This window comes from Metarhizium acridum (assembly GCF_019434415.1).
Source record: "Metarhizium acridum strain ARSEF 324 chromosome Unknown scaffold_13, whole genome shotgun sequence".
Classification (NCBI taxonomy): Eukaryota; Fungi; Ascomycota; class Sordariomycetes; order Hypocreales; family Clavicipitaceae; genus Metarhizium; species Metarhizium acridum.
The window spans coordinates 1,552,784-1,575,343 of NW_027094016.1; the positions used below are offsets into that span (position 1 = coordinate 1,552,784).

The following is a 22,560-nucleotide window of genomic DNA, read 5'->3' on the forward strand; positions in this document are numbered from 1 at the left end:
AGCCACAACAACCACAAAGTGGACTAAGAGTCTATCTATGGATGACTAGGGAGAACGAGAGCACATGCGCGTCTTGGGGGTCTGATGCTGAAGTGACAGGCGATGATGCTTTAGTTTTTCCCGACGGCCTCGCTTCCTTTTTGCCCCGGAGGTGGCACAGTTAGCAGGGTCATGTTTTGGTCATCAGAGGAAGGTCTTGTCGTTTCCATCTCATGCCCCTGAGGCCATAGCCGTTGTTGTCGCTGGGCTAGGGACTGCCTCCGGGTCGGTCCATGGCGGCCCTCCAAGATTTTGGCGCTGGGCAGAGGATGTCTCTGGAACAGCAAAAGCGAACATCGATAGGGTAGTCCGTTGAGAGGTCTCAACAGGGGGTGCATGGCGCTCATCAGGCGAGAGGCCGGCCAAGCATCTGCTCATCCACCAGGGCAGCGTGTGGATGAAAGGAACGGCGCGAGAAAGTCGACCTTGCCCCTTCTGAATTGGCTCTCCCGCAGCACAAAAGCAATGGCAGCACCGAGTCCAACGAGTTGCCCAGTCCCACCAGGGTTGGCTCGATCCTCCGAGTACCTAGGCAAAGTATCCTCCCCGCAGACGCTCGCAGCGGCAGTACAAAATGTCTCAACACCCACAGCCATCACCACCACCACCAGCTGACCGACTGCATCTCTCCTCAAAGAAAATGCGACGTGATGGTCCAATTAGTCCGTTCGCATGCCCTCATTCATAGACCGTCAAGACAGCCAAGCGAGCTTCTCTGCGTACAATCGCAACCCTGCCCTCTAGTCTTTGGATCATCCTCTTTGCCCCTACATCGAATGCCTACATCTGCTTCTCTAATCTCCTCCATTCTGCTCGTCTAGTGCCCGTTTATTAATGGCTCGCCCTCGCTCCCGGCCTCTCAGATGCCATTTCGTCTTCTTTCGCCTCAGTCGGTGGCTGCGTACTAATGGCAGCCCTTTTTCTGGATGGGGGCTGGGTTTGTTTGGTCGACACACACTCACACGCCAGGCCGTGATCCAACCACACAACTGTTCTGGTATCAGCAGCTCCACTGTGCCTCATGGCCGCATATTGACCGGCCATGGTGCCCCATATCTCAAAACCGTGTTGTTAGTCGGTGTGTTTCCAGTTTTTGCCCATCTCGTTCCCTATCGTCGCGTCGATCGTGCTCTCACTCTCAGGCCCTCCATCAGCATGGGAAGTTAGGCACCGAGCCTCCCTCCCTTACGATGAGCGATGCGATACCTCGCTGCCAATCGTCGCTGATGGTCACGTCGGGACGGAGCACAACGGATGACTACTTACCGTTCGGATCCTGTTCCGGCGTGGAGGCACAGGACATGGCCGACAAAGCGCCGTTACGTTTTTTATACGGAGTAAAGCGGCAATAATGCTCATGTCACCATGGATCATGGCTGCCAATCGTCCATATGCCTGGCCAATGTTCCGCATCTGGAGCCTGCTTGGACTTTGGCACATCCGTCTCAGAAAAAGCTTAGTGGTGACTGTCCTTTGCCCACCACTTTCGAAAAGAGTCGCCAGCATGTCTCGGGCATAGTTTTCCATGGTTTGCAAGTTGGCCGAACACACCCGCTACCCAGGTTGGCCTGTGTGACGACGAAGTGTTGCCCGTTGTAGTAACAGACAAGAGGAACTATGCTGCAGCGGTGTGTATGCAACCACGCAGTACGGATTACTGAGTTTAACCTGGAGCCCTGCTCCCTCCATCTGTTCGTAGTTTGCAATCACGTCTTTCTACGCTCCTGCTTGGACGTGTCAATCAACTCCTGGGCAAAGTTACTTTCGAAACCACACACACTGCACCCAAACTAACCAGCCAACCAACCCCAGGAAGAGATTGCCGAACCGACGTATGTAGAGCAATGACGATTTCAGGAAGTTAAAAAAAAATCCAACACTCATAGATCCCGCAATATGTCTGTTTTCGGAAAATATCGGTCTGCCTGGCATAACCTATCGTATGTATATCAGAGCCAACGGCATCAAGTCGCTGAAACAGACAGGCCAAGGGCCAAGGGACCAAAAATCTCACCGCAGAAAAAAAAAATCATAATTAGCCAAGATGCATCTGCTGCCAATAACCTCCGGAATTCCATATTTGGGACTTCTGCCCCCCGTACTGGCTCATTTGGAGAAACCTTGGTCCAAAGCGGCGGTCATCTTTCCCCATTCCATGCCCTCCATATGTTAGCGGTCAGCAGAAGCCCTTCCTGACATGACCCTTGTCCTTGTTCCACATGAATGCATAAAATCCACGTTCTATTTCAAGGCCCGAAATATGATGGACGAAGAAGCTTCACAAGGGAGTAGAACAGAAGCAGCCAAAGAGAAGAATAAAAAATAAAATACAAGGTTTTCCACTGGGGGCGTGCAACATGACCCCAGCCACGGAATTCACAGTCTCGTGGTCCCCGGAGGCTGGTTAGTGAGCACGGCATCAATACAGGGTTCGAATACTCCGTATCAAATCAACTATTCTGTTCCCCGTGGCGAGTACATATTCTGTCTATTTTTACAACCTGACGAAGAAGGCGGCCCAGTCCAAGCGGTGGCGATGAGAGACGCACATGGTACCCAAGGCAGTCCTATAATAGATCGTGCCAACAAAAAGACACACCTCAAAAACGAGTTCTGAATTGTCAAATCGCAAAAGTGCAGTCAAAAAAGTAGAGGTTTTGCAGTGTCGCGACGCAAACCATTGTAGCACGGCATGTGGAGAGGGAGACAGGAATGCATCACATGGAGCATGGGAAAGTCGTACTCTGGTTTGGTCAGGCCACGGTGCATAGATAGCATACGTGAGTGCATAGCCCCTGCATCTGGATCGCGCTTCTTCTGGCTCTCGGAAAAAGAAGGGAGGGGGGGGGAGGGGGTGGTCAAAAAAGAGAATAGTCATCTGATGGGGCCTGCATTGGGCTGTTGGGCATCGAGCGAAATTTGTTTGGAGGATATGATCACACAGCATATGTAGACAAGGTGGTTCTAGGATGTGCATTTTGTTGATCGAGATCTTGACGTATGCGTGTAGGGATTGTGTAGGGTATGAATGTTGATGTGAATCATGGTATGACTCTGAATACTTAGGTACCTAAATATGCTGCTGATGGCATTGGAAGATGTGGTACCAACATACACTTCAACTGTCATCCCAAAACATCACGCAAGCTCAACTTCAATTGGACAGGATTCACACGAAGGTGATGACTTTGTTGCCAGTACAGGCAGACTCCTCTATTCATCCACCTTTCGATGATTTCAAAATACATTCCGTCTACTACGCTCCGACATTTCTTGATTGTTCCTATCCTCCTCATGCTCACTAATGCTCTGCCTAACCATCCTGAGAATCGAACTCCATTTCGCAACTCCTCTGGCCTGCAGTGGACACGCCCTCAAACTCAGAGGAAAACGTCATATATTGTCTTCATGTGTATCCATTCGCCCATGCATACGAGGCAATGCTGTTCCTATGGACAGCAGCCGAAGTTGTGTAAATAACTCAAAACAAATGCGATACGCCGAAAGAAAAAAACGACTATACAACTTTACTGAGCACCTGCAAGATGAAGGAGTCGTTCGCCAGCCCGCAGGTTGGCGTACTCGTAAGCCTTAGACTCAGGTGGGAACGTCCCATTTGCTGCCCACAAGTCAATCAGAGCTTGCATCGGCTCCAATTCCTGCGGTTTAAGCATGTCCAGCGCAGTTGCTGTCAGAATAAAGTGGGAGAAACAGCTATTGAGTTGTTTTTCAAGGTTCAGGTGATAGAAAGGCTCGGTGAAATGTGCCCAGTAAAGGTGGGCGTACACACGGAACATTTGGCGGAAAATCATCTGGCAAACTTCGAGAAACTTCTCCGGGAAGCCCGACCTTTTTCCAATGTATTCGGCCTCTCCGGGGTTGGAGAGTTGAGATAAAGGCGTCGTTGTAATGCTGGGGTTGTGGGCGTATGATACACCGGAAGGGTCTGTGGGAAAGATTGCGGTGTCGTCAATTTTACCCGAAATCCATCTCTGCATCAACGTCATGTACTCGTATGCAGGAAGTTCTACCGGCTCTCGTCTGTTGTTGAGCCATGTGAAGGAATGATTTCTATATAACACGTAAGTATTTCCATCTTGGTGAAGTATTGACCGTATTGACACTCACGCTCCAGCAGACATGCGAGGGCAAGTGGTGGGGTTGCAAATGCTTGTGCCGTCATCCTCTTTCTCATGAACCACACGCACAAAATTCCATAGGTTCCGAAAATGCTCGACAACTATCTCGGACAGTCAGCTGGTGGGAAGTTATAACATCATCACGCGGAACGTTTTGCATACCTTGGTGGGCAATCCATTCTCCTTGCTCCACAGTCTTTGGTCGAGCACTCAACGTCATAAAGTTGCCTTTGACAATATGTTTGACATACTGGGCGTTAAGCCATAAAGGTAGCGGCCGGGGAAGGTGGTAGTTATTGATGATATCTTCGGCGTTGGACATTCCGCTACTAGATCCGTCCATTCCGATCGTTTGGGCGAGGGATGGGGAATTTGGCAGAGGCGGAACCTTGGGAGCAAGATTTGTCGAGGACTGACTGCCTTGAGAAGCAGTGTCAGCTGGCAGAGGCTGGCCGCCTGTCGACGGGGATGGGCTCTTTTGGCCGGACGGCTTCGTTGAAGCGCCTCGAAATCGAGCGTTGCTACGGATCCATAGTCAGTAGTAATTCAAGCTTCGTGCCAGCTAACGGCTGTCGCAATGGTGTTTCAAAGCACAACGAGCACACCCTGGGGAACATCTCCTCTGGGGTATGCCGTATTTGTGCTCTTTCAGGTCTCAAAGACAGCTCTGTAATAGGTATTGCGACATGTCTCGTTATCTAGATGCCGAGGGCCAATGCCAGAACTGATGCGCGGCGGGCAAGATGCTATCGGTATTGAATGGAGGGAGAATCTGGCCAACCTGGCCTACCAGGCTATACCTTGCCAAACAATTCTATCTTGAACCACTTGACTCATACGGAGAGGAACGTGGCCGGCCTGCAAGCATGTGGAATTGGCAAACAGGCGGTGGCTGTTAAGGGGTGTCTCTGATATAGGTATCTGGACCGCCTCCTTGAATCTCAATTCAGGCCCTGAGGCGTGATCAAGTATACAGCCTCCGCCTCTAGCTGATCGAACGAATAGAGATGGACCTGCCGAATAGACGCTCAGGGGAATGGGGCTTGGCCTTGGACAATCCAACCTGCTCCTTGACGATGAGGCTCCTCGTGGCTCCTGCTCGAGGGCCTCTTCTGTCTTTTGTGGGAGAAATGCTGACCGCAGAGGAGGTATGTAGTGAGGCAAAAAGAACAAGATCAACCAGAGGAAATAGCACGGTTACTTACATCCCGGAGAAGAGGTTGGACATGATGAATGAAAAGGCGGGGACTGAGATGGAGGGCGGCAATGCAAAGGAAACGAGAGAGGAGCCGAAAGCTCCCGTCACGGGATCTTATGCGAGGCGGCGGACACGGCGGACAAGGCTGTAGGAAGAGAAGCAATGAAAGCAACCGTCGGCGTGAGGCAAGAAGCAGATACCACCCAAGAAAAGCGGCGTGGACAAGTGCCTAGTAACTATGCAAAGGAATTCTATCAGGAGTCCACGTCTGGCGAGCGAAAGAGGGGGACGGGGTTTAGGAGACGGTGACGGCCAAATGTGGGGAGCCGCGCGCTGATTGGTCAATCTGCTCAGGTGCGTCCAAGAGGCGCAGATAGATCCAGATCCCTGCCGCGGTCTGGACACACATCGCGTCAATGCCTCGCGCCAGAAGCTTCCTCTGCTCAACTGGCCTGGGGACGATACTCATCGTGTTGAGACCCGGTGGCCCGAAGATATTTCAAGAGCTTGGGTGAAGTGCCGGAACCCGGAACCCGGAGGTGAATAGTTCGCAGACAATGCTGAAGTAACAAGAAGCCAGCCAGGAATGCCCGGCCTGAACCTCATGTCTATGTCTGGTTTGGCAGCTACAACGCCTCCGAATGAATTGTTCGCCGCACAAGGGTCGAATTAGCTCACGGCTCAATGCTCAAATATATTTGAAACGACGATTTGCACATCTGGCGTCTAATTGTCCAGTCAGGCGGTGTTCGGGTTGTTCCGGTGAGAGGTTGGACCAGCACGGACTGTGTGCAGAAATGCCATTACAGTAGAGAGCTTCTTAAATCATTGAATACATAAAACCAGACCAACGGGCCTATAAGAATCGAATCTTTCAAGAATAGATAATCAATTCTAAATTTTGTTGCATGCAGTGAGCTTTTTGGAGGGAGAGGCTGCTCAAAGGTGCGAGTCGTGAGACTGGTTCGCTCTGCATGTGGCCCGTGCGCAATTTTGACCTCGCCGCTGCGTGCACGCGGATGGCTGCCGGTTCATAATAGTTCTGCGCAACCTTCAAATCTCGCCCTCCAGCTAGCTCAACAACTTTTTGGCCACATTGTTCGGCTCCTATCGACTGCGAACCACAAACTTCAATTTTGCAGTTCGCAACAGCAGCTCTTAGCACCATGTCTGACTCTGAGGACGCTCTCGGTGTTCTCGACGAAACCGCCGGCGATGACCTCTTTGGCGACGAGGGCGACGAAGAGCCGAGAGCGCCACGAGTTCTGGATGATGACGAACTAGCCTCAGACCCCGATGATGATTTTGATGCGAGGCGACGAGAGTATGATGGGGAGGATGGTCTGCCACATGAGACTCGAGATCGGGTTGTCATGGCGGTACAGACGTATCGCCATCAGATCCCCAACCCCAAAGACGGAGTTGTAAGAGCGCTTGAGTTATTCATGACGCGATATCGATTGCAACATAGACTGACTGTGCAAAATAGCTTCGTATTATGAGAGTTCCCAAATTCATCAAATTCATGCCCGAGGAATACGTTGCGGACACCTTCCAACCAAGCGATTTTGACCTTGCCAATGCGAAGTCCGACCGGCCGAAACATGTCGCTCGCATCCGAAAAGATGCAAGCACTGGAGATCTACAGAGCAACACCAATATCTATAGGTGGAGTGATGGTTCAATGACCATCTCTGTTGGTGGCGAGCATTACGAAATACAAAAGAAGGCACTCGCGCCGGGAATGGACCAACCATACAACGAGATTAACGATGGGCACAACTACGCGGCGGCGGCAGAACTCGGCAGCAATCTCCTGCTGACTGTTGGCCACTTGACGGAGCAGTTCAACGTGCGGCCCAATAAGGCAGTTGGAGATGATGCGCTGTCGGTATTGGCAGAGCGGATGGCACAAGCCAGCAAGTCGGTAAACGACGGCGACATGATTATCCGTACCACTAGAGACCCCGAATTGCAGAAGAAACAGGCCGAAATGGCAGAAAAGGAGAGGATGAAGGCTCAGCGTCGACGCGAAAACGCCGCGTTGAAGATGGATGGTGGGCTCGGACGGTCTGGTCGCGGGGGTTTATCGATCGGAGACCTCGAAGGTGGACGTGGCTTTGGATCTGGACGCAAGCGAGGCATGCCAGGATCTACGAAACCCAAAAGACGCCGGCCTGAGTATGACTCTGATGACGACCTCCCACAAGGTGTTGGACGGCGTGAAGACTACGATTTGGACGACGGTTTTCTGGTGGGAAGTGATGAGGAAGAAATGGACAGTGCAGCAGAAGAAGATGACGAGGATTTATTGGATGATGACGAGGAGGAACGACGACCCCGCAACAAGCGACAGAGGACATCTGATCCAGATGATGATGAGGATGCCGAAGGAGATGAAGTCGAACCTGGCGAGCCGTCTGCAAGATCTAGGCGGCGAAACATCATAGAAGAGGATGAGGATGAGTGAGGGAGAGCAACGGGCTTGGGCTCATGCTTGGTTGGGGGGGATTGGAAGTGCAAATCACTGTTTATCATGGAGTGTACTTATTATGTATCATCACTTGTGAGGCGTTGAAGAGCTAGGATGAGAAAATTTCGAACCCAAGCAGCATACCATAGTTGTGTCAACGCAGTCTGAGAGAAGCCATGCTGATTTCTTAAGGTACATCTGTGTAGACTGTTGACGCCGTCATACGGCCGATGGACTCGTCGTCTCGCAAAACACAAGCAGGAACCCTCAGTCCGATCAAGAAGAGAATAATCAAACTAGGCTATCGACAGGGGCGCAGCGGCAGGAGCAAAGATTTTCGTCGGCCTGTCGCATTCGTTGTCAGTCATTGCAACTGATCGACGTGATCCGAAATCTAGTAGCTAAGTGCCGAGGTAGGTACCTACATAGGTATATGGTAGGTTCCAAGGAACGGTTCCGGGTGTGTGGGGGTGTTTTAGCGCCTCCGTCTCCGAAGCTTAGGGAAAGCTAATGCAAATTCATCTCATCCCTGACATCACACTCCATCCATCATCACATGCTCACAGTCCCGAGTCGGAAGCAAGGCTTGACTCGCTGGCTCAGCATGTGCCGCTTGGATCAATTGGACAAACAAGGCAACCACACCTCACAATCTCTCGCACAGCCCTAAGATGCTGCGTCAAGTCACGCAGGCCTCTGTCTGAGAGTAGCAAACCGTCCAGTCTCTCAGGTGACCCCACCTCTCTACGTTGCCCTAGTGTCACTATCGGCCGCATGGCCTGTGATCTCGTCACCCTCGGCACATCATGGGGGCTGTCCTAGCTGTCTGGAGGGTGATTGTGGATGTTGGCATGTTCTGGATCAAGGTGGGTTTTAAGCTCCGTGTTCGCTCCTTTCCAAACATTTTTTTTTTTTTCGCCTGTTGCTCGTTTACCATGAGCCTGGCTGGCTGGCTGGCTGGCTCGTCATGGCTCTTCTACTGACGCCGGTACAGAAGCTCGTGGGCTGGTATACCAGCAAGCATCCTGTGGATTTGTGGCTGGAACTGTTGCGCAATGCAGAGAGCTTCGAGGATTGGGAAGAGGCAGCTCTCCATTTGGATAGCTTGCTAGGCTTAGACTTATGGTAACTCGGCGCCTCACCAACCATGCCGATGCGTTGAGGAACAGCCTTGCTAACCATTTGCTTGGTGCAGGAGGAACAACCCTACGTCCGAATATTATGACTGGCGGCTCATCACCGAACGCTTGCACTCTTTGGCTATTGCTCGTGAAGAGAGCCAGTTTCAGCAATTAGTCAACCTTCTCCGATCCGGCCTCATCCGTAATTTAGGAAACATCACCGTGCCCAAGCTGTACAATCGATCCTTCTCGGGGACCAAATATCTGATTGAGGAGTACATATCACAAGTCGCGGAGACTGTGGATGACATCAGCACACTGCCCACTACATTCATGTCCAACTCACAAGGCGGAGGGAGCGTATTGACGAATCAGATGAAACTCGATTTTATTCATGATACCAGACAGGCATTCGGTCGAAGCACTCTGGTCCTGCAGGGTGGATCCATCTTTGGATTATGCCATCTTGGTATAGTCAAAGCCCTCTTCTTGCGCGGTCTCCTCCCTCGCATCATTACTGGAACAGGAACGGGTGCCCTGATAGCCGCCTTGGTGGCTATACATACAGAAGAAGAACTACCTAGTATCTTGACAGGCGACGGTATTGATGTCTCGGCGTTTGCGTCGAAAGGCGGATCAGAGAGTGGAGTGATACCCCGTGAACAGACGTTCAAATCGAGATGGGCGACGTTGATGCGACGACTGCGGAGGTTTTCTCGCGAAGGATACTTTTTAGATGTTACAGTGCTGGAGGATTGTGTAAGGGCAAACGTGGGCGATTTAACCTTCGAAGAGGCCTACAATCGGAGTAAGAGGGTCCTAAACATTACTGTTGCGACGGAGAGCCAGGGCGGTGTGCCGACTCTTATGAATTATATCACGACCCCAAACGTTGTGAGTTACTCTAACTCCCCGCTTCCCAATCCACGCGTTACATCTGAGCACTCAACTGACAGTGCAAAACCAGTTGATATGGACGGCCGCCGTAGCATCTAATGCCTCGTCACCCTCGCTCTACGGCTCCCGCAAAGTCCAAATCCTCGCTAAAGACGTCCACGGCACCATCGTGCCCTGGGCCGCTGCCAACACTACCAGCTTCCGCCACTGGACACACACCTCTTTCTCGGACCGGGACTCTCCTCTCCAACGCATCGCCGAACTTTTCAATGTAAACCACTTCATCGTTAGCCAAGCCCGCCCCTACCTCATCCCCTTCTTGCAGTCCGACATGCACGGCCCGTCGCTCCTTGAATCCCGCAGCAAAACCACACAACTCTCCGCATTTCTCGTCCGCATGGTCGGTCTCGAAGTCCGTCACCGTCTACGACAACTCGACACGCTGCGACTACTTCCGTCGAGTATTAGGCGATTTTTGGTGGATGAGCGAATACCAGCGGCCTCCATGACGCTAGTACCGGAAGTTACGGCCGGGGACTTCGTACGACTTTTGGAGACGCCGACGAGGGATACGCTGAATTACTGGATCTTGAGGGGCGAGAGGAGTGTGTGGCCCGCGGTGGCGGCGCTGAGGATTCGATGTGCCGTCGAGAATGAGCTCGATAGGTCGTATCAGGTGGTCAGGAAATTGAAGGCGGGTGATTTGAGGAGGAAAGGCAGCATTGCTGGTGTGGAGGCCTGACGGTCTTGTGTGTTTAGTGACATATTTTTGTTTTGTGTATTTGCATATGGGAGGCGTCATTGGAGAGGAGAGGTGGTCTTTTTTTTTTTTTTTTTTTTTTTTTTTTTTTTTTTTTTTTTTGGCAAAGGCATAGTACTCGAGGCGGGACTTGGTTTCAAAGCAGTAAAACGAAATTGTGAACCTGAAACAAGATCACGCAAAGCACGTATTTGAACATGTGTTCACCGCGAATCAGAGTGTGATACAATGGGCATCACTAATGTGGGCGGCCTTCATTCCCAATACAAGATCATATTACTACAAAATATTACCTATGCAGAGAATGTAGCAAGAGGCAAAAGTACCTAGGAATGTTGGCTAGCAAGTGAGTCACTCTCTTCTCGGACGACTTATTATTAGCACTCAGTAATGGAATATCTTCGCGTGTACCGGGTGATAGACCAACGCATCCTTCTACCTAGGCAGTTGGGGGCAGGTCGCCATGGACCTGTAGGAAACTCTTCACCTTCCCCCGTATCACGCTTTGCATGGACAAACAAGCCACTTGCACAGTGTGCTTAATGTGCGTCGCATGATCACCCTGTGACAGTGAATACTAGTGCTCCAAGATGTTACTCGAAAATGTGCCCTGTTGTGCTATAGATTCACCGCTCAAACGGACAACCGTTCAACTGATGAAAATGTCTCAAAACTTGACTCGTATGCATAGACTCCGTACTCCGTACAGAGACATGAATCTAGATTCAGCGCATTTTTACGCCGGTAAAGTTCCATCGTTGCGGGATCAGCCGCGGCAACCTAGTATGCCGTGGGACTGACGTGAGGGAAATAGGCAACGTCCCAATCCGGAAAGGACACTGCGGATGATATGCTGAACGTAGAAGATGATGAGAGTGCTAGACGTAAAAGAAGTGAGCACGAACCACGGGCAAAAGCTATTCGTTGGGCATCCTCAGATGCCAATATGTCTAGGGAATTGAGCCTGAGGGGATGTTGCATCCAGAGAGGAGTTGACACAGGATTGGCAAAAAAAAAAAAAAAAAAAGGTTTGCTCCTGCAGGGAACTTTGGAACCCGGACGTAATAGCATAAAGGAGAATTTCATCAAGGGAGAAGATTTGTGGGCTGTTCTCTTCAGCGTCGTGGAAATGACTCTCGTCTTGTCCTGTTGGTGCTACCGCATGCCCAGGCGTCCGTGGCTGATTTTTGTACCCAAATCAACCAATCCGCTGCCAGCGTATTTCCTGAAACTTATTCATCTCGTTACGCACAAAACTATTTTGTACGCTGTCGTACGGCCACCGGAGCGCATGGGGACACGTGTTACCAATGACCAGGACCATGGGACACGAGCCTTTCCCTAGGATTTTGTGATGCGTACTCAACTGATGAGCAAGGTCTGAAACAGCTTGACTGTTTTCGTCTCTGGTCTAGGTTGGAATACGGAGAAGAAAAAGTATGCATGTCCCCGTACCCCATATTCCGAGCACATGAATTCATGTACCTGTAAGAATAGCCGTTGAAGCTAGTAGTAACTAACTGTTCAAGAGGCAATGGCCCACCAAACTGAGTAGTAACTCTTGACCAGGGCCAGGGATCTGTAGGATCGATACTCCGTAGTTGACTTGGATTGGTCCGATGATCAGGCAACAAGCAATGGGGACGGAATCGGCAGGGATAGTCCCGCATGGGAAACGGCTCATATGAGATTTTAGAGTTGACAGCAAATAGCCCTGTCCTGTCTGTGAATTTTTTCCTGGACACAATTGAAGGGCGTCATCGGCGCTTAGATGCCAGCCAAGAGAGTCCTAGTACCAGCAACCATCGGCCAAGTTGTGGGCAATCGAATTGGTCCTTGTCATCTTGTAGAGTCATTCGGAAGTTCCATTTGTGCCCTGACGAGACTGGGCAAGATCTGGCATGAGCGACCCAAACATCTGGTCTGATGACGGGCTGGTAAGGTTCGCTGCAAGTCCCAAATCAAATGCAGTGGGGGGGATGAGAGAACAAGAAACGGTCATGCATGGTGGCGTACTTTGGGCGGAGGACCCTTCCAGCTGCATCTGGTAAGACATGTTTCTCCAAAAGAATATGCAGTTCCAGATGAGCTGCTATCATTGGGATGGACGGTGGGGGCCAGAAGTTCCCATGATCGGGGCGCGGGTGCGGCACCGGATGTGCGACCAGGGCCAGGGTTGAAAAGTTCAGCTTCCTCGCATAGCCAGGCTGTCCACGGAGTACGGAGAACAATATTGTACAGTCATGAAATAGTCAGCAGGCCTGAACTGAACAGAGGGCATCGAAACAGTTGCGCCTTCACTCCGCACACTACCAGTGGACTGGCTGCAAAAGCAAAACTTGTCAGCCTCGACGACGATTGACCGGTGGTCAGGTTGCCCTGCGTCCCGTGCTCTGTTCCGAGGACAGGCAATTCAAATGAGGCTGCATATCTTGAGGTGAACTCGTCGTCCGCAGAGACATAGGCAACCATAGCGACAGCGCCGCGCATGCATATGCTTGCGGGACGATGCACCGAGTCCCAATTACCAACATGTTGGGCCTGGGCACTTGGGCATGAACAGTTCAACTTCTCCATCTCCGAGATTTGGACATGGGCGGTTCGACAAGGGAGTCCACCCACAATCGACTCGGGTCCTAGCTCCGACTAGCCCTGAGGATGGCTGCACAGCATCATGATTGGGCGCCACTAGCAAGGTCCGGAGTCCCATGTGCTGACTGACAGCTGGAATCCTCGGAAGTTGATGGGCTGCTCTGAAGCTCCAGAGCTGGACCCAGACAGGACCGACGAGAAACATGGAGACAGTGCCGGGTCCATGATGCGCGTACGGGCAATCATTCACCGGCCGTACAAACTAGGAACGGACTGACCCAGAATAAACGCAAATGAACTAGAAAGTGGAAGGCTATAACGGCCGGTCCGTCCGCGTGAGTGACGGAGCAAACATCCTACTCCACACTCTGGGGTTAGACTTGACTTCGTTTCGATTCAAAGCACCATATTACAGCCTTGCTCTCGTTATATCGTGATATCCTCTCTAAGCCTCATCGAGAGGGGATGCGAGGTCGGAATCATGGCCACTACCGCATCTACTAGTGTCCCTGTAGACGATTCCAATCGCGAGACCGGGTACAACCGCTCTGCTTGCACCGAGTGTCAGCGACGAAAGCAAAAGGTGAGTGCATATCGCACCGCGAATGTCAACTCCTGAAAATTCAAAACCAAACAATCATCCGTACACACTGTCGTTTCTTTCCTATCTCACCCAATTGACAAGCCATGCTCCGCGGCGGAGAATGATGGACATGCTGCACAGTCGTGTTAGAGGTAGACTTCACGGATGAAAGAGCGCGCTGCTTCACCTGGATTGTACCCCATGTATGCTGTTGAGCCACAAACAGCAAATCCAACTAATGCTGCCTTTTTTCAGTGCAATCGTGAGTGGCCATGCGATCGGTGCCAACGACGCAAGATAGCCGATGAGTGCCGTTATAATTACTCCAACCCGACGTTGGACACACCAGCCCACGACTTGACAGAGAAGCTGAAGCGTACGCACGATGATTATTCTAATCGAGGCACTGCTGAAGCCGACGATGAAGATGGCACCGGATTCGACGCATTGGCGACCCGTCTATACGCCACGTTGGGAATTGACCATGGAGTGGTATGTTGCGCATAAATGGTTGCTTTTGATCCAGTCGCCAGCTGCTTCAAGTTGTGCACACTCTTTGATGTCAGTCGATCTAATGAGTCGATTTATGATGCTGCACAGTCCGAGAAGCCAGCTCCCAAGCAAGATTTTGTCGCTGCCGACTCGTCTCCCCAGATGCGCCGGGTTTTGCAGCTCCTTCCCCAGCGACAATCCATGGGCAAGTCTTTCCTCTTTCAGCTATCTTGCTGATAACTACTTCTGCGAATTACAATCCGAGATAAATAAATTGATTATCTAATCTTGTGCTTCCTTCATACAGACGTTCTTATGCAACATTTCCTCGGCGACATCAACTATCACTACTACATCATATACCCGCCCGTCTTCTTGCAGGACTATCACATCTGGTGGGATAAGCGCTCGCAAAGCCGACCGCTGTCGCTCCAATATACATGTCTTTTGGCTATCGTCTGCGCGTGTGCTCTCCAGCATGTGGAAAATGCCACCGAAAAGGCACTCGAGAGAGAACTGGGAGACACCATGGACGTGGTGTCTGATCAGCTCCATGCAGCCATGAGAGAACTCGCCAGTGTCATACCCGTTGGACACTATCACTACCTGAATGTCCAGAGGCTCTTACATTCTTGTTACTGGTATAAAGCGGAAGCCAAGTTTCTCGAGGCATGGCACGTTTTAAGTGCTGCCATTTTGGAGGCCAATGAGTTAGGCTATCATAAGGAGCCCGCACCCGGTACCGTCAGTGAATTTGACCTCGAAATGCGCAGAAGATTATGGTGCATTTTGGATACTTGGGATTGGTAAGCTCACTTCTTTTTTCGCGGCTTTTGTTTCTGCCTCATATTGACTATTCAATGCCAGGCAGATATCTTCTGGCCTATCTAGACCCAAGATCATACATCGAGCCGACTGCGATGCCGAACTTCCCGAATTAACACTGGAGGGGCACATTGTGTCTCCCCTGCAACATATGAAGATGCAGTCTGGTTTGACTCGCCAATTAGCCTCGCGGTTCAGCGCCCCCAAGAACGTAATTTCCCCGTGTGAAGTTCAAGAGTACAAAGCCATCATTGAGAAATGGGTGGACGATTTTCCACCTGAATACGCGTTTGAGAATCCTGACACTAGCAAAGATGATAAATGTGCCTGGTTATTTGCACACAGGTTTTATGTCTACACCATGGCGTGCCTCCTAATTTTAAACCCAATCAGGCATTATATGGTAAAACAGTACACCTGGAATTCTGACCCCGACGAACTCAACATCCGATCCGTTGGCGTTTGGTATAGTCTCAAACTGATGAAGACTTTACGACGATGGGTTGATAAGATCTACAACCGAGACGGTCGCTTGCATTTCATTATTTTCTCGATTTTCGACACCGCTGCCATCCTCTGCACCGCAGTTCTCAAAGATACAGAATATACTATATCTAATCGTGCTGATGTCTTGGCATCTATTGGCGACGCCGTCGACATGCTTAAGAAACTGAACACGATCTCAAAAACATCCAAAACTTCTTACGACATTCTTGAAAGACTTGTGAGGCGACTTCCAGAAGCCGTCCCTCGCAGATATTTGGAACGTCAGGTAAAGCGCACGAGGGTTAATAACAGATCACCGCGACCATCTGGTCCTATCCAGCACGAAATGCCTTTAGTTCCCCAAGTGTCTGCACTCGTTGTGCCTACTCCTCCAGCTGCGGTAGCTGCGATAAATCAGGTTGAGAGGCCTCTTGTTGAAGCCATAGCTGCCGCCCCCGTACCAACGGCTCCCATGCCAAACGCCATGGTAGCGCCAATACCCGCCCAATTGGCACCGCAGGCTATGGCAGCTCAGCACGTCAACTACGGTAACAACGGTAATTCCGAGTATGGGAACCAAGAGATGCCGCAGAACGTCAGCTACATCTCATTCAATGACCCAGGCACGTCGATATCCCCGAATACAAACAACTTTGTGGGTGATCCACAAACGTTACAAAGGTGGCCAACCAGCTCTGGGAGCCTACCCGCTCCTATGAACGAGCATACAAGGCCCTCTTTCACCACAATAAATGATCCTACGGGGTTGGACAATGGCATTTACCAACAACAAATTGTTGATCCGGGTCCAGAATTTAACATTGAAAATTTGACGACTGCCCAAATGGGAGAACTGGCTCCTCTTTGGACCTGGCACTCTGAAAACTTGGATTTTGCAAATATGCCCCCACCTACACCAGGACCCAACGGGTACTCAAGGCCAATGTAAAGTAATGAGAATCATGAGCCACGACATGTTAATGGATACTTGATGAACTTGGTCGGACACCCGATTAAGTATTTCTCGGCTTGCTGCTGCCAGTCCCACCCACTATTTGGAACCGTCTCGGGGAGTTACAGTTGGGATAACTTTCAGGTTCCTGCTTGTCAGCAGTTTTGGGGGGCTGACAACCGGTCTTTTATCAAAGCACACTCACTTACTGAAGGCAATTATTTGATACGGGAAGAATAGACGACACAGGATGCCATGCCTACCGAAAAGCAGAGAGGGAGGGATAAGGCAGAAGGCCGTGGGACGTGGAAAGCGGCAGGCTTGGGAAGCGGCGGGCCATTATCTGGCTACGTAGCTTAATAGCCATCTCCTTGATTATAACTCACAGACCTTTGCATTTGGCAATGTTCCCTCAGTTCATCCTGCAATGTAGCGTGACAAACATTTCTCCCTCAGTTGGGATAGCTCCAAAGCCGGTCAAGGCTTCTGACTGAAGCTGTATCTGCCCGTCAATTGCTCGGGGCGCTCATCCATTTTACTCGGGGCGCTCACGCCCTAATTTTTCTGCGGTTAACCCCGCTGCCAGACCCTATAGTACATTCTTAGTATAAATGCATGGTAGCTTTACTTAACACTAAAAAGCTCTATTAAAAATTAATGGATTTTTTAATAAAGCTATAGCCGTACGAATTTTTTAACGAGTAATAGCGTTTTTCCTTCTCTAATACTATAAAGAAAAAGTCTAGTCTAAAAGTGTACAGCAGCTTAAAAAAATCATGTAAATTACACAAGCACCTTATCATTAATTGGGGGCATTTACTGCCATGCATTTGAACTGAAAATGTACTGTGGGGTCTGGAATCAGGGCCGCTAGACTAAAATTGGGGCGTGGTGGGGTATTGAGCGCCCCGAGTAAAATGGATGAGCGCCCCGAGCAATTGACATCTGCCCAGCCACCATTTATCCACGTTTGTAATTCTCGGGGTTGTTCAATACCATGTTGACATGGTTTCGTTCTTGGTGAACCCGACAGACTCTAGCCTGCGTGGCCATGGTCTTTCATAATACTCATCAAGGATACAGTTCACAAATGACATGACTACCCGCAGATACAACATCAGCATCGTTACATTCGCCGCCTTGCGCATTGAACTTGCATTTGAGGGCTCCCTGCACGTATGTGGGAAGCTGGGAGAAGCTGTTTTGCTCCGCTTCGGACGTGCCGAAGCTGTTTTATTGAGGCCACCATGAACAGAATCAGCTGCCAACGTGAATGTACAATAAGCGCAACTTTGGCGCTGAAGGAAGGTCACAGTCCGTTCTCCTGCCGCCATGTGCGGGAAGCATGCCCCGCGATGTATCACGAAATGGGCCGGACATGAGCGATTTTACCACGCTGATGCCAATCCAAAGCGGTCTGACAGGCGAGAAAACCGGGGACCCAGAATCCCGACAGCCGTGCCGTGTTATCCTTTCCTCGACCAGGTCATGATGAAGACGCAGTATCCAATGCTGTGACATCAAGCGGCATGGATAGCGAGAATCGTGGCCCCCATAACAAGCCTTGCATCAAAGATATGCAAGTTCACTCGTCGTTGATCAGCTGGACCCGATGTGGTAGGCTTCGAGAAGCGGCAGAAGAAGTCTGGTGAACGCAGTAGAAACTGGGCGCAGCAGACAAGGCTTTGTGGAGGGTGTCGGAGGCTTTCTAGTGGCCAATGCCTCGTAGACTCTGGGGGTCGCTGGGAACTAAAACGTATAAACGCCAAAATGTAGCGGTGCGTCGTCTCTTGAAAGACAATGTAGTTATCGGCCGCCCAGCATCACAACGATCCCGTCCCGTCTCCATCAACCTGGTTTTGCTAGCTTGTAGAGCCAGAAAGGTGGTGGCACGGCCCTTCATCAGGAACATGAACCCCTTCGTGTGCTCCTGTATTCCTTTACTCTTGCCAGACGAGCTACCAATTGGGGAACGAGGCTCTAGCCATCTTTTCCCTCTTCTCTCGGCGCTTTTGTCAAGTGATGGCTTCTTTGCCAAACTCGCTATGCAACGTGGCGGTTGACGGGTTGCTCTTTGGAAAGGGAGTCAAGATTTCCAAGGATTTTCCAAGGCTGTTTTGGCCCCCCAGCAACCATCCAAGGATAGTTGGACAAAGTGCTGAGCTATTATTATCATCAATTGCATGTGCCTGGGAAATTAGTTGCACATACTTGGCAACAGCGGGGTTTCCCCCCCCCCCCCCCCCTTGATGTGGTTTTTATGGCTTCCTCTTTTTTTTTTTTTTTTTTTTTTTTTTTTTTTTTTTTTTTTTTTTTTTTTTTTTTTTTTTGAGCTCTCTGGTTTAGGACACCGACACCCTCCCGTGAGCGCTGCATGCAGGTATATGTATAATTAGCCACATCGTACTTTGTACCAATGTAACTCAAAATACTCGCATTCGGTACTGCAGCGGCGGTTGGACATACTCTCGTCATACCCGGTACGCTCTAGGGAAAGCGGCATACGACGCGTCTGCATCCAATCGACTGCCTAGGTATCCTATACGCGAAACACGCACAATGAGCCGGGGCATGGCCTGCCTGGAGCCCATGACGTGCATTCAAGAATAATCACTCAGTGTCAAGCCCTTGGCCACGAATCAACTAGGTTGAACTAGGTTTTTCGTTTGCCGTCCGGACAAGTATGCGGGAGCTTGGTCTCTGGTCGAAAACTGGGGGGCCTTTGTTTTCTCTGTTCGGTGAATGCAGTCTAGTCAATTCCAAGGAAAGGGGACTTGGGCTGTCAGCGCTGCATGCCCCTTGTCAAGGCTCGCTACTGGTGTGGCAGGGTTGACTGAGTAGACAAGTTCCAGAAGAACTGGGCCATGAGCTCTCTCTTATTATTGGCAACCTTGAAGCTGCGGAAGGACGTGCTCAATGCGCCTTGCCAGACCCCTGCGATCTTGTCGGAGCTCTCCTATCGGGTCGATGGCATTACTTCAACCATCACGTAAACTACCAAGACTGCCAGGCCGGCAAGCCAAAGGGACAGCTCAGGATAAAGAGATGCAGCCATTTGAGAATTTCTGTGGCGTCCGAATGGGGCGCCGATATTGTGTTCGATCCAAGTTCCGTAGCCGTCAATCGGAGAAGATCCCCTATCTGGTCAATAAGAATATGCCAAAGGCTGCGGACCGGGCATCTTACCCGGCGTGAACGCTTCTTGTTTCTCGAGAAACAAGTCAGATAATACCGCATAATGCCTAAGAGTAAGCTAGAGGTTCTCTTTAAGCACAGCAACGACAGGACATCTATCTTGCACTGCAGGTCGCCGTTGGATCGGCACTGGTCAGAGCTAAGCCTCAGTACTCCAGACAGAAAGTCCCATACTTTGCTGGGGCCTTCGATGCTGTCAGAGCTCCAAGTTTCTTCTTCCCGCAAATGCTAGGATGATTCCCTCAGCCGGAAACATAGTAGTAATGTCTGGTCGACACAGATGGAAATCGTAACGTGGGTCAGCGGTCGACAGGGAACGAAGGGGACGGAGCCAAAGTCCGCCAGGGAGCAAAGTGAGGCGAGATCTTTGGGATCCTGGACGACATGACAGACAGCCAGACCTTACCGGGGTGTTGGCAACAATCACACAACCCCTACCCGCCAGTTCTTGTTGACACTTCTCACTGCTGTTGATGCTCGTTGGTCCAAGATTGGTGGCAGCGATAAAGCCGTCCGCGTGACATACGCCTTCAAGTTTCCCATTGCCGCCGTCCATAGTTTTGGCCCAAGCTCTGGCCGATGCAGGCCGATGGCCACGGGCTCCTTGTTGGCTGCTGCGTCGACGTTCGTGCAGACCATCGCTTTTGCGTCAGCCAGCCTAAAAGCAACACTTGACGATCCATCCCCCCGGTGCCCGACTCGTAGCGACTCGTAGTGACTTGCCTACCAGTGCCTTTCCATGGTGAAGCCGGGTGTCTCGAGCTATTCGTGGCTTGCTGCTTGCTCGTCGTGCCCTGCATGAGCATGTATGTATGTATGTATGAATGTGCATGTCCTGGGTCTGCAAGTCCCTTTCCGTTGTTGACCCTTCCCAGCTATAAAGTCACAGAGCACCCGCCAACTTCTTTCCCCCAAATCATTCGCTTTGGAGCATTCTGTCCTTGACAACCAATTTTCTCCCATGACAAAGCACTTGGAATGTTCAGATTCAAGAAGCTACTCGCACCTTGAGTCCTTGGAAAATCTAACACTCCCTTCGCTTTGTCTTTTTCCTGTTACAGCCAATCTTCCTCAAACAATAGCAAGCAACTTACACTCGTCGCCAACCGACACGATCCAACCGAAAACGTCGTGGGCATTCATTTCGGCCTTGATTGCAAATCGAAGCAGCGATCTACTTCGCTCGAAACTGCAAAATCATACTGCAAACAACTTACCTGGCTTGTGAGAATGCCCTTCCAACGCTCTCGCTGTGCCAACCTAGCTCACCGGCCTCGGCCACCACCGGCCTGCCATGTCACCAAATCTACTGAAGGCAGAGGAGCCGATTGTAAGCGGGACGAAGATGGCTACAACGTCGATGATGCCAACTCCTTTCCGTATGTGAAGACATACCCATCTTCGTCGTCTCCATCTTGCTGTGACGACAGCACGGATTGGGTTATAGTCCAGACAGACGGCGCCCCATGTGGTGACGACCTGCACATCTACGGACCTGCTCAGGAACTGACGGCAACAAACGTCCAACTCTTCGAAAAATTGAACAACAGCTCTCCCAGCATTTGCGCAGCCGGTGATAATGGTGGCCGTCGCCGATGCCACCGCCGACGTCCAAAATGCCGCCCAGGTGTTGGCAGGCCACATGCTTCCATCGCTACGCGGGAGTCTCATCACGCTGAGAGTGAGCAACATCTTGACCCGTGGGCCCCCATCGGTGTCGACTCTTATGAGTTCGATGTCTTTGCGGTTGGAGCGTGGGCAATGGAAGGGGAGACTGGGACAGAGCCAACATACAACTACCCAAGAAGCTTCTAAACTTGGTGACAACGCCCACAATATTTTACGATGTGACGAATACTCGACGATACCACATGTTTGTTTAGTAGCAGGTTCCACCCGTGTTCTCTTTTCCTTTTGTTTTTTCTTCGTCCTTCCAGCTCTGGTGCCTTTTCTGGACATCCCATCTTTGGCAATCAATATCATCTCTTTCCTGAAGTGGCTTTGGTTTGGTCTGGGCGTACCGGATCGTGGCTTCACCTGTGCTTTACTTTTTCCTTCTTTTCTGATTTGTCCTTTTCCTTTGTCGTTAGACATCCCCTGTGCAAACTTGTAAGACGTCTCATGTCCCGGGATAAAACAATGCTTGGGGTGGAAAAGAAGAGCAATGAGGCATCGATTTCAGACAGGGAAAAGGGACGTCGTATCCGAGCTTCATTTGATGCCTGTACCAAGACATGTTTAATATTCAGTTTCAATATGGATTATAACGTTTGCGATTAGCCATAGTACTGTTAAGTGTAATTTACATTCCTCTTGTAGGTCATTGCCGGGCGTCTCTTCGCGGCGTGGCAACTCCACGTCAGGCATGAATGTGCCTCATGAACACGTCGCACCAATCACGGGAGGATGCATCATCACCCAACACGCAACCATGTAAAGTCGCACGTTTTACCCCTAGGGATCGTGTAGCATACACCAGGGTACCATGTTCATGCAGATGTCATAATGCGGAGTGAAACGTCAACCCGTTGACGACATGCCAAAAGAATATGAGTACGCGCCGTTGGGATACTGGACACGCTACTCCGCAGGTCTTTTTTCCTTTTTCCCTCTGTTTCGCCATCAATGAAGTCAGCCATACTCTACATGGCGCATGGAGGATAAAAGATAATGAAGATCAAACTACCGCGATTAAACTTTCCGATGGGAAGGGACCCTGGAAAAAGGACTCGTCTGATCGCAGAGGGAAAACTGGGCAGATAGCTGACATCTGATGCAGTGAGCAGACACTATTCAAAAGATCGGCAA

General features: G+C 50.6%; 7 protein-coding genes across 8 annotated transcripts; 6 read left to right on the forward strand and 1 right to left on the reverse strand.

Annotated features, from left to right (window-relative positions):
* Positions 1-3,230: 3,230 nt before the first annotated feature.
* On the reverse strand, positions 3,231-5,810 carry J3458_003083 (uncharacterized protein). The gene is made up of 4 exons (XM_007811137.2): positions 5,384-5,810; positions 4,341-4,699; positions 4,168-4,279; positions 3,231-4,110 (listed from the first exon to the last, which is right to left on the reverse strand). Exons 1-4 carry the CDS (start codon positions 5,404-5,406, stop codon positions 3,567-3,569), a joined length of 1,038 nt encoding a protein of 345 aa, XP_007809328.2. The 5' UTR covers positions 5,407-5,810; the 3' UTR covers positions 3,231-3,566.
* Positions 5,811-6,428: 618 nt separating this feature from the next.
* On the forward strand, positions 6,429-8,030 carry J3458_003084 (uncharacterized protein). The gene is made up of 2 exons (XM_007811138.2): positions 6,429-6,800; positions 6,866-8,030. Exons 1-2 carry the CDS (start codon positions 6,543-6,545, stop codon positions 7,844-7,846), a joined length of 1,239 nt encoding a protein of 412 aa, XP_007809329.1. The 5' UTR covers positions 6,429-6,542; the 3' UTR covers positions 7,847-8,030.
* Positions 8,031-8,655: 625 nt separating this feature from the next.
* On the forward strand, positions 8,656-10,609 carry TGL3_1 (triacylglycerol lipase; the record flags this gene model as incomplete). Its single annotated transcript, XM_066117571.1, has 4 exons — positions 8,656-8,715; positions 8,844-8,974; positions 9,045-9,864; positions 9,938-10,609. The coding sequence occupies 4 exons, from the start codon at positions 8,656-8,658 to the stop codon at positions 10,607-10,609; spliced, it is 1,683 nt and encodes a 560-aa protein (XP_065977358.1).
* An 868-nt stretch (positions 10,610-11,477) lies between these two features.
* On the forward strand, positions 11,478-11,972 carry J3458_003086 (uncharacterized protein; the record flags this gene model as incomplete). Its single annotated transcript, XM_066117572.1, has 1 exon — positions 11,478-11,972. The coding sequence occupies one exon, from the start codon at positions 11,478-11,480 to the stop codon at positions 11,970-11,972; it is 495 nt and encodes a 164-aa protein (XP_065977359.1).
* An 899-nt stretch (positions 11,973-12,871) lies between these two features.
* On the forward strand, positions 12,872-17,064 carry J3458_003087 (uncharacterized protein). 2 transcript variants are annotated; one of them, XM_066117573.1, is made up of 5 exons: positions 12,872-13,802; positions 14,058-14,294; positions 14,403-14,499; positions 14,602-15,100; positions 15,162-17,064. In XM_066117573.1, exons 1-5 carry the CDS (start codon positions 13,701-13,703, stop codon positions 16,552-16,554), a joined length of 2,328 nt encoding a protein of 775 aa, XP_065977360.1. In that variant the 5' UTR covers positions 12,872-13,700; the 3' UTR covers positions 16,555-17,064. The 2 variants fall into 2 exon arrangements, with proteins under 2 accessions (XP_065977360.1, XP_065977361.1); XM_066117574.1 differs by having other exon boundaries at positions 12,872-14,294.
* Positions 17,065-18,275: 1,211 nt separating this feature from the next.
* On the forward strand, positions 18,276-18,620 carry J3458_003088 (uncharacterized protein; the record flags this gene model as incomplete). Its single annotated transcript, XM_066117575.1, has 1 exon — positions 18,276-18,620. One exon carries the CDS (start codon positions 18,276-18,278, stop codon positions 18,618-18,620), a length of 345 nt encoding a protein of 114 aa, XP_065977362.1.
* A 2,062-nt stretch (positions 18,621-20,682) lies between these two features.
* On the forward strand, positions 20,683-22,018 carry J3458_003089 (uncharacterized protein). Its single transcript, XM_007811141.2, has one exon. The coding sequence runs from the start codon at positions 20,983-20,985 to the stop codon at positions 21,565-21,567; it is 585 nt and encodes a 194-aa protein (XP_007809332.1). The 5' UTR covers positions 20,683-20,982; the 3' UTR covers positions 21,568-22,018.
* Positions 22,019-22,560: the final 542 nt, after the last annotated feature.

Excerpts from the sequence above, each read along its gene's own strand:
- J3458_003083 (XM_007811137.2), bottom strand. The coding sequence starts at position 5,406 with ATGTCCAACCTCTTCTCCGGGAT. Across the intron at positions 4,280-4,340 it reads AGAATGGATTGCCCACCAAG|TTGTCGAGCATTTTCGGAAC; the intron begins GTATGCAAAACG and ends TGTCCGAGATAG. Across the intron at positions 4,111-4,167 it reads CCTCGCATGTCTGCTGGAGC|AAATCATTCCTTCACATGGC; the intron begins GTGAGTGTCAAT and ends CGTGTTATATAG.
- J3458_003084 (XM_007811138.2), top strand. The coding sequence starts at position 6,543 with ATGTCTGACTCTGAGGACGCTCTCGGTGTTCTCGACGAAACCGCCGGC. Across the intron at positions 6,801-6,865 it reads CCAACCCCAAAGACGGAGTT|CTTCGTATTATGAGAGTTCC; the intron begins GTAAGAGCGCTT and ends TGTGCAAAATAG.
- J3458_003087 (XM_066117573.1), top strand. The coding sequence starts at position 13,701 with ATGGCCACTACCGCATCTACTAGTGTCCCTGTAGACGATTCCAATCGC. Across the intron at positions 14,500-14,601 it reads TCCCCAGCGACAATCCATGG|ACGTTCTTATGCAACATTTC; the intron begins GCAAGTCTTTCC and ends TCCTTCATACAG. Across the intron at positions 15,101-15,161 it reads ATTTTGGATACTTGGGATTG|GCAGATATCTTCTGGCCTAT; the intron begins GTAAGCTCACTT and ends ATTCAATGCCAG.
- J3458_003089 (XM_007811141.2), top strand. The coding sequence starts at position 20,983 with ATGCCCTTCCAACGCTCTCGCTGTGCCAACCTAGCTCACCGGCCTCGG.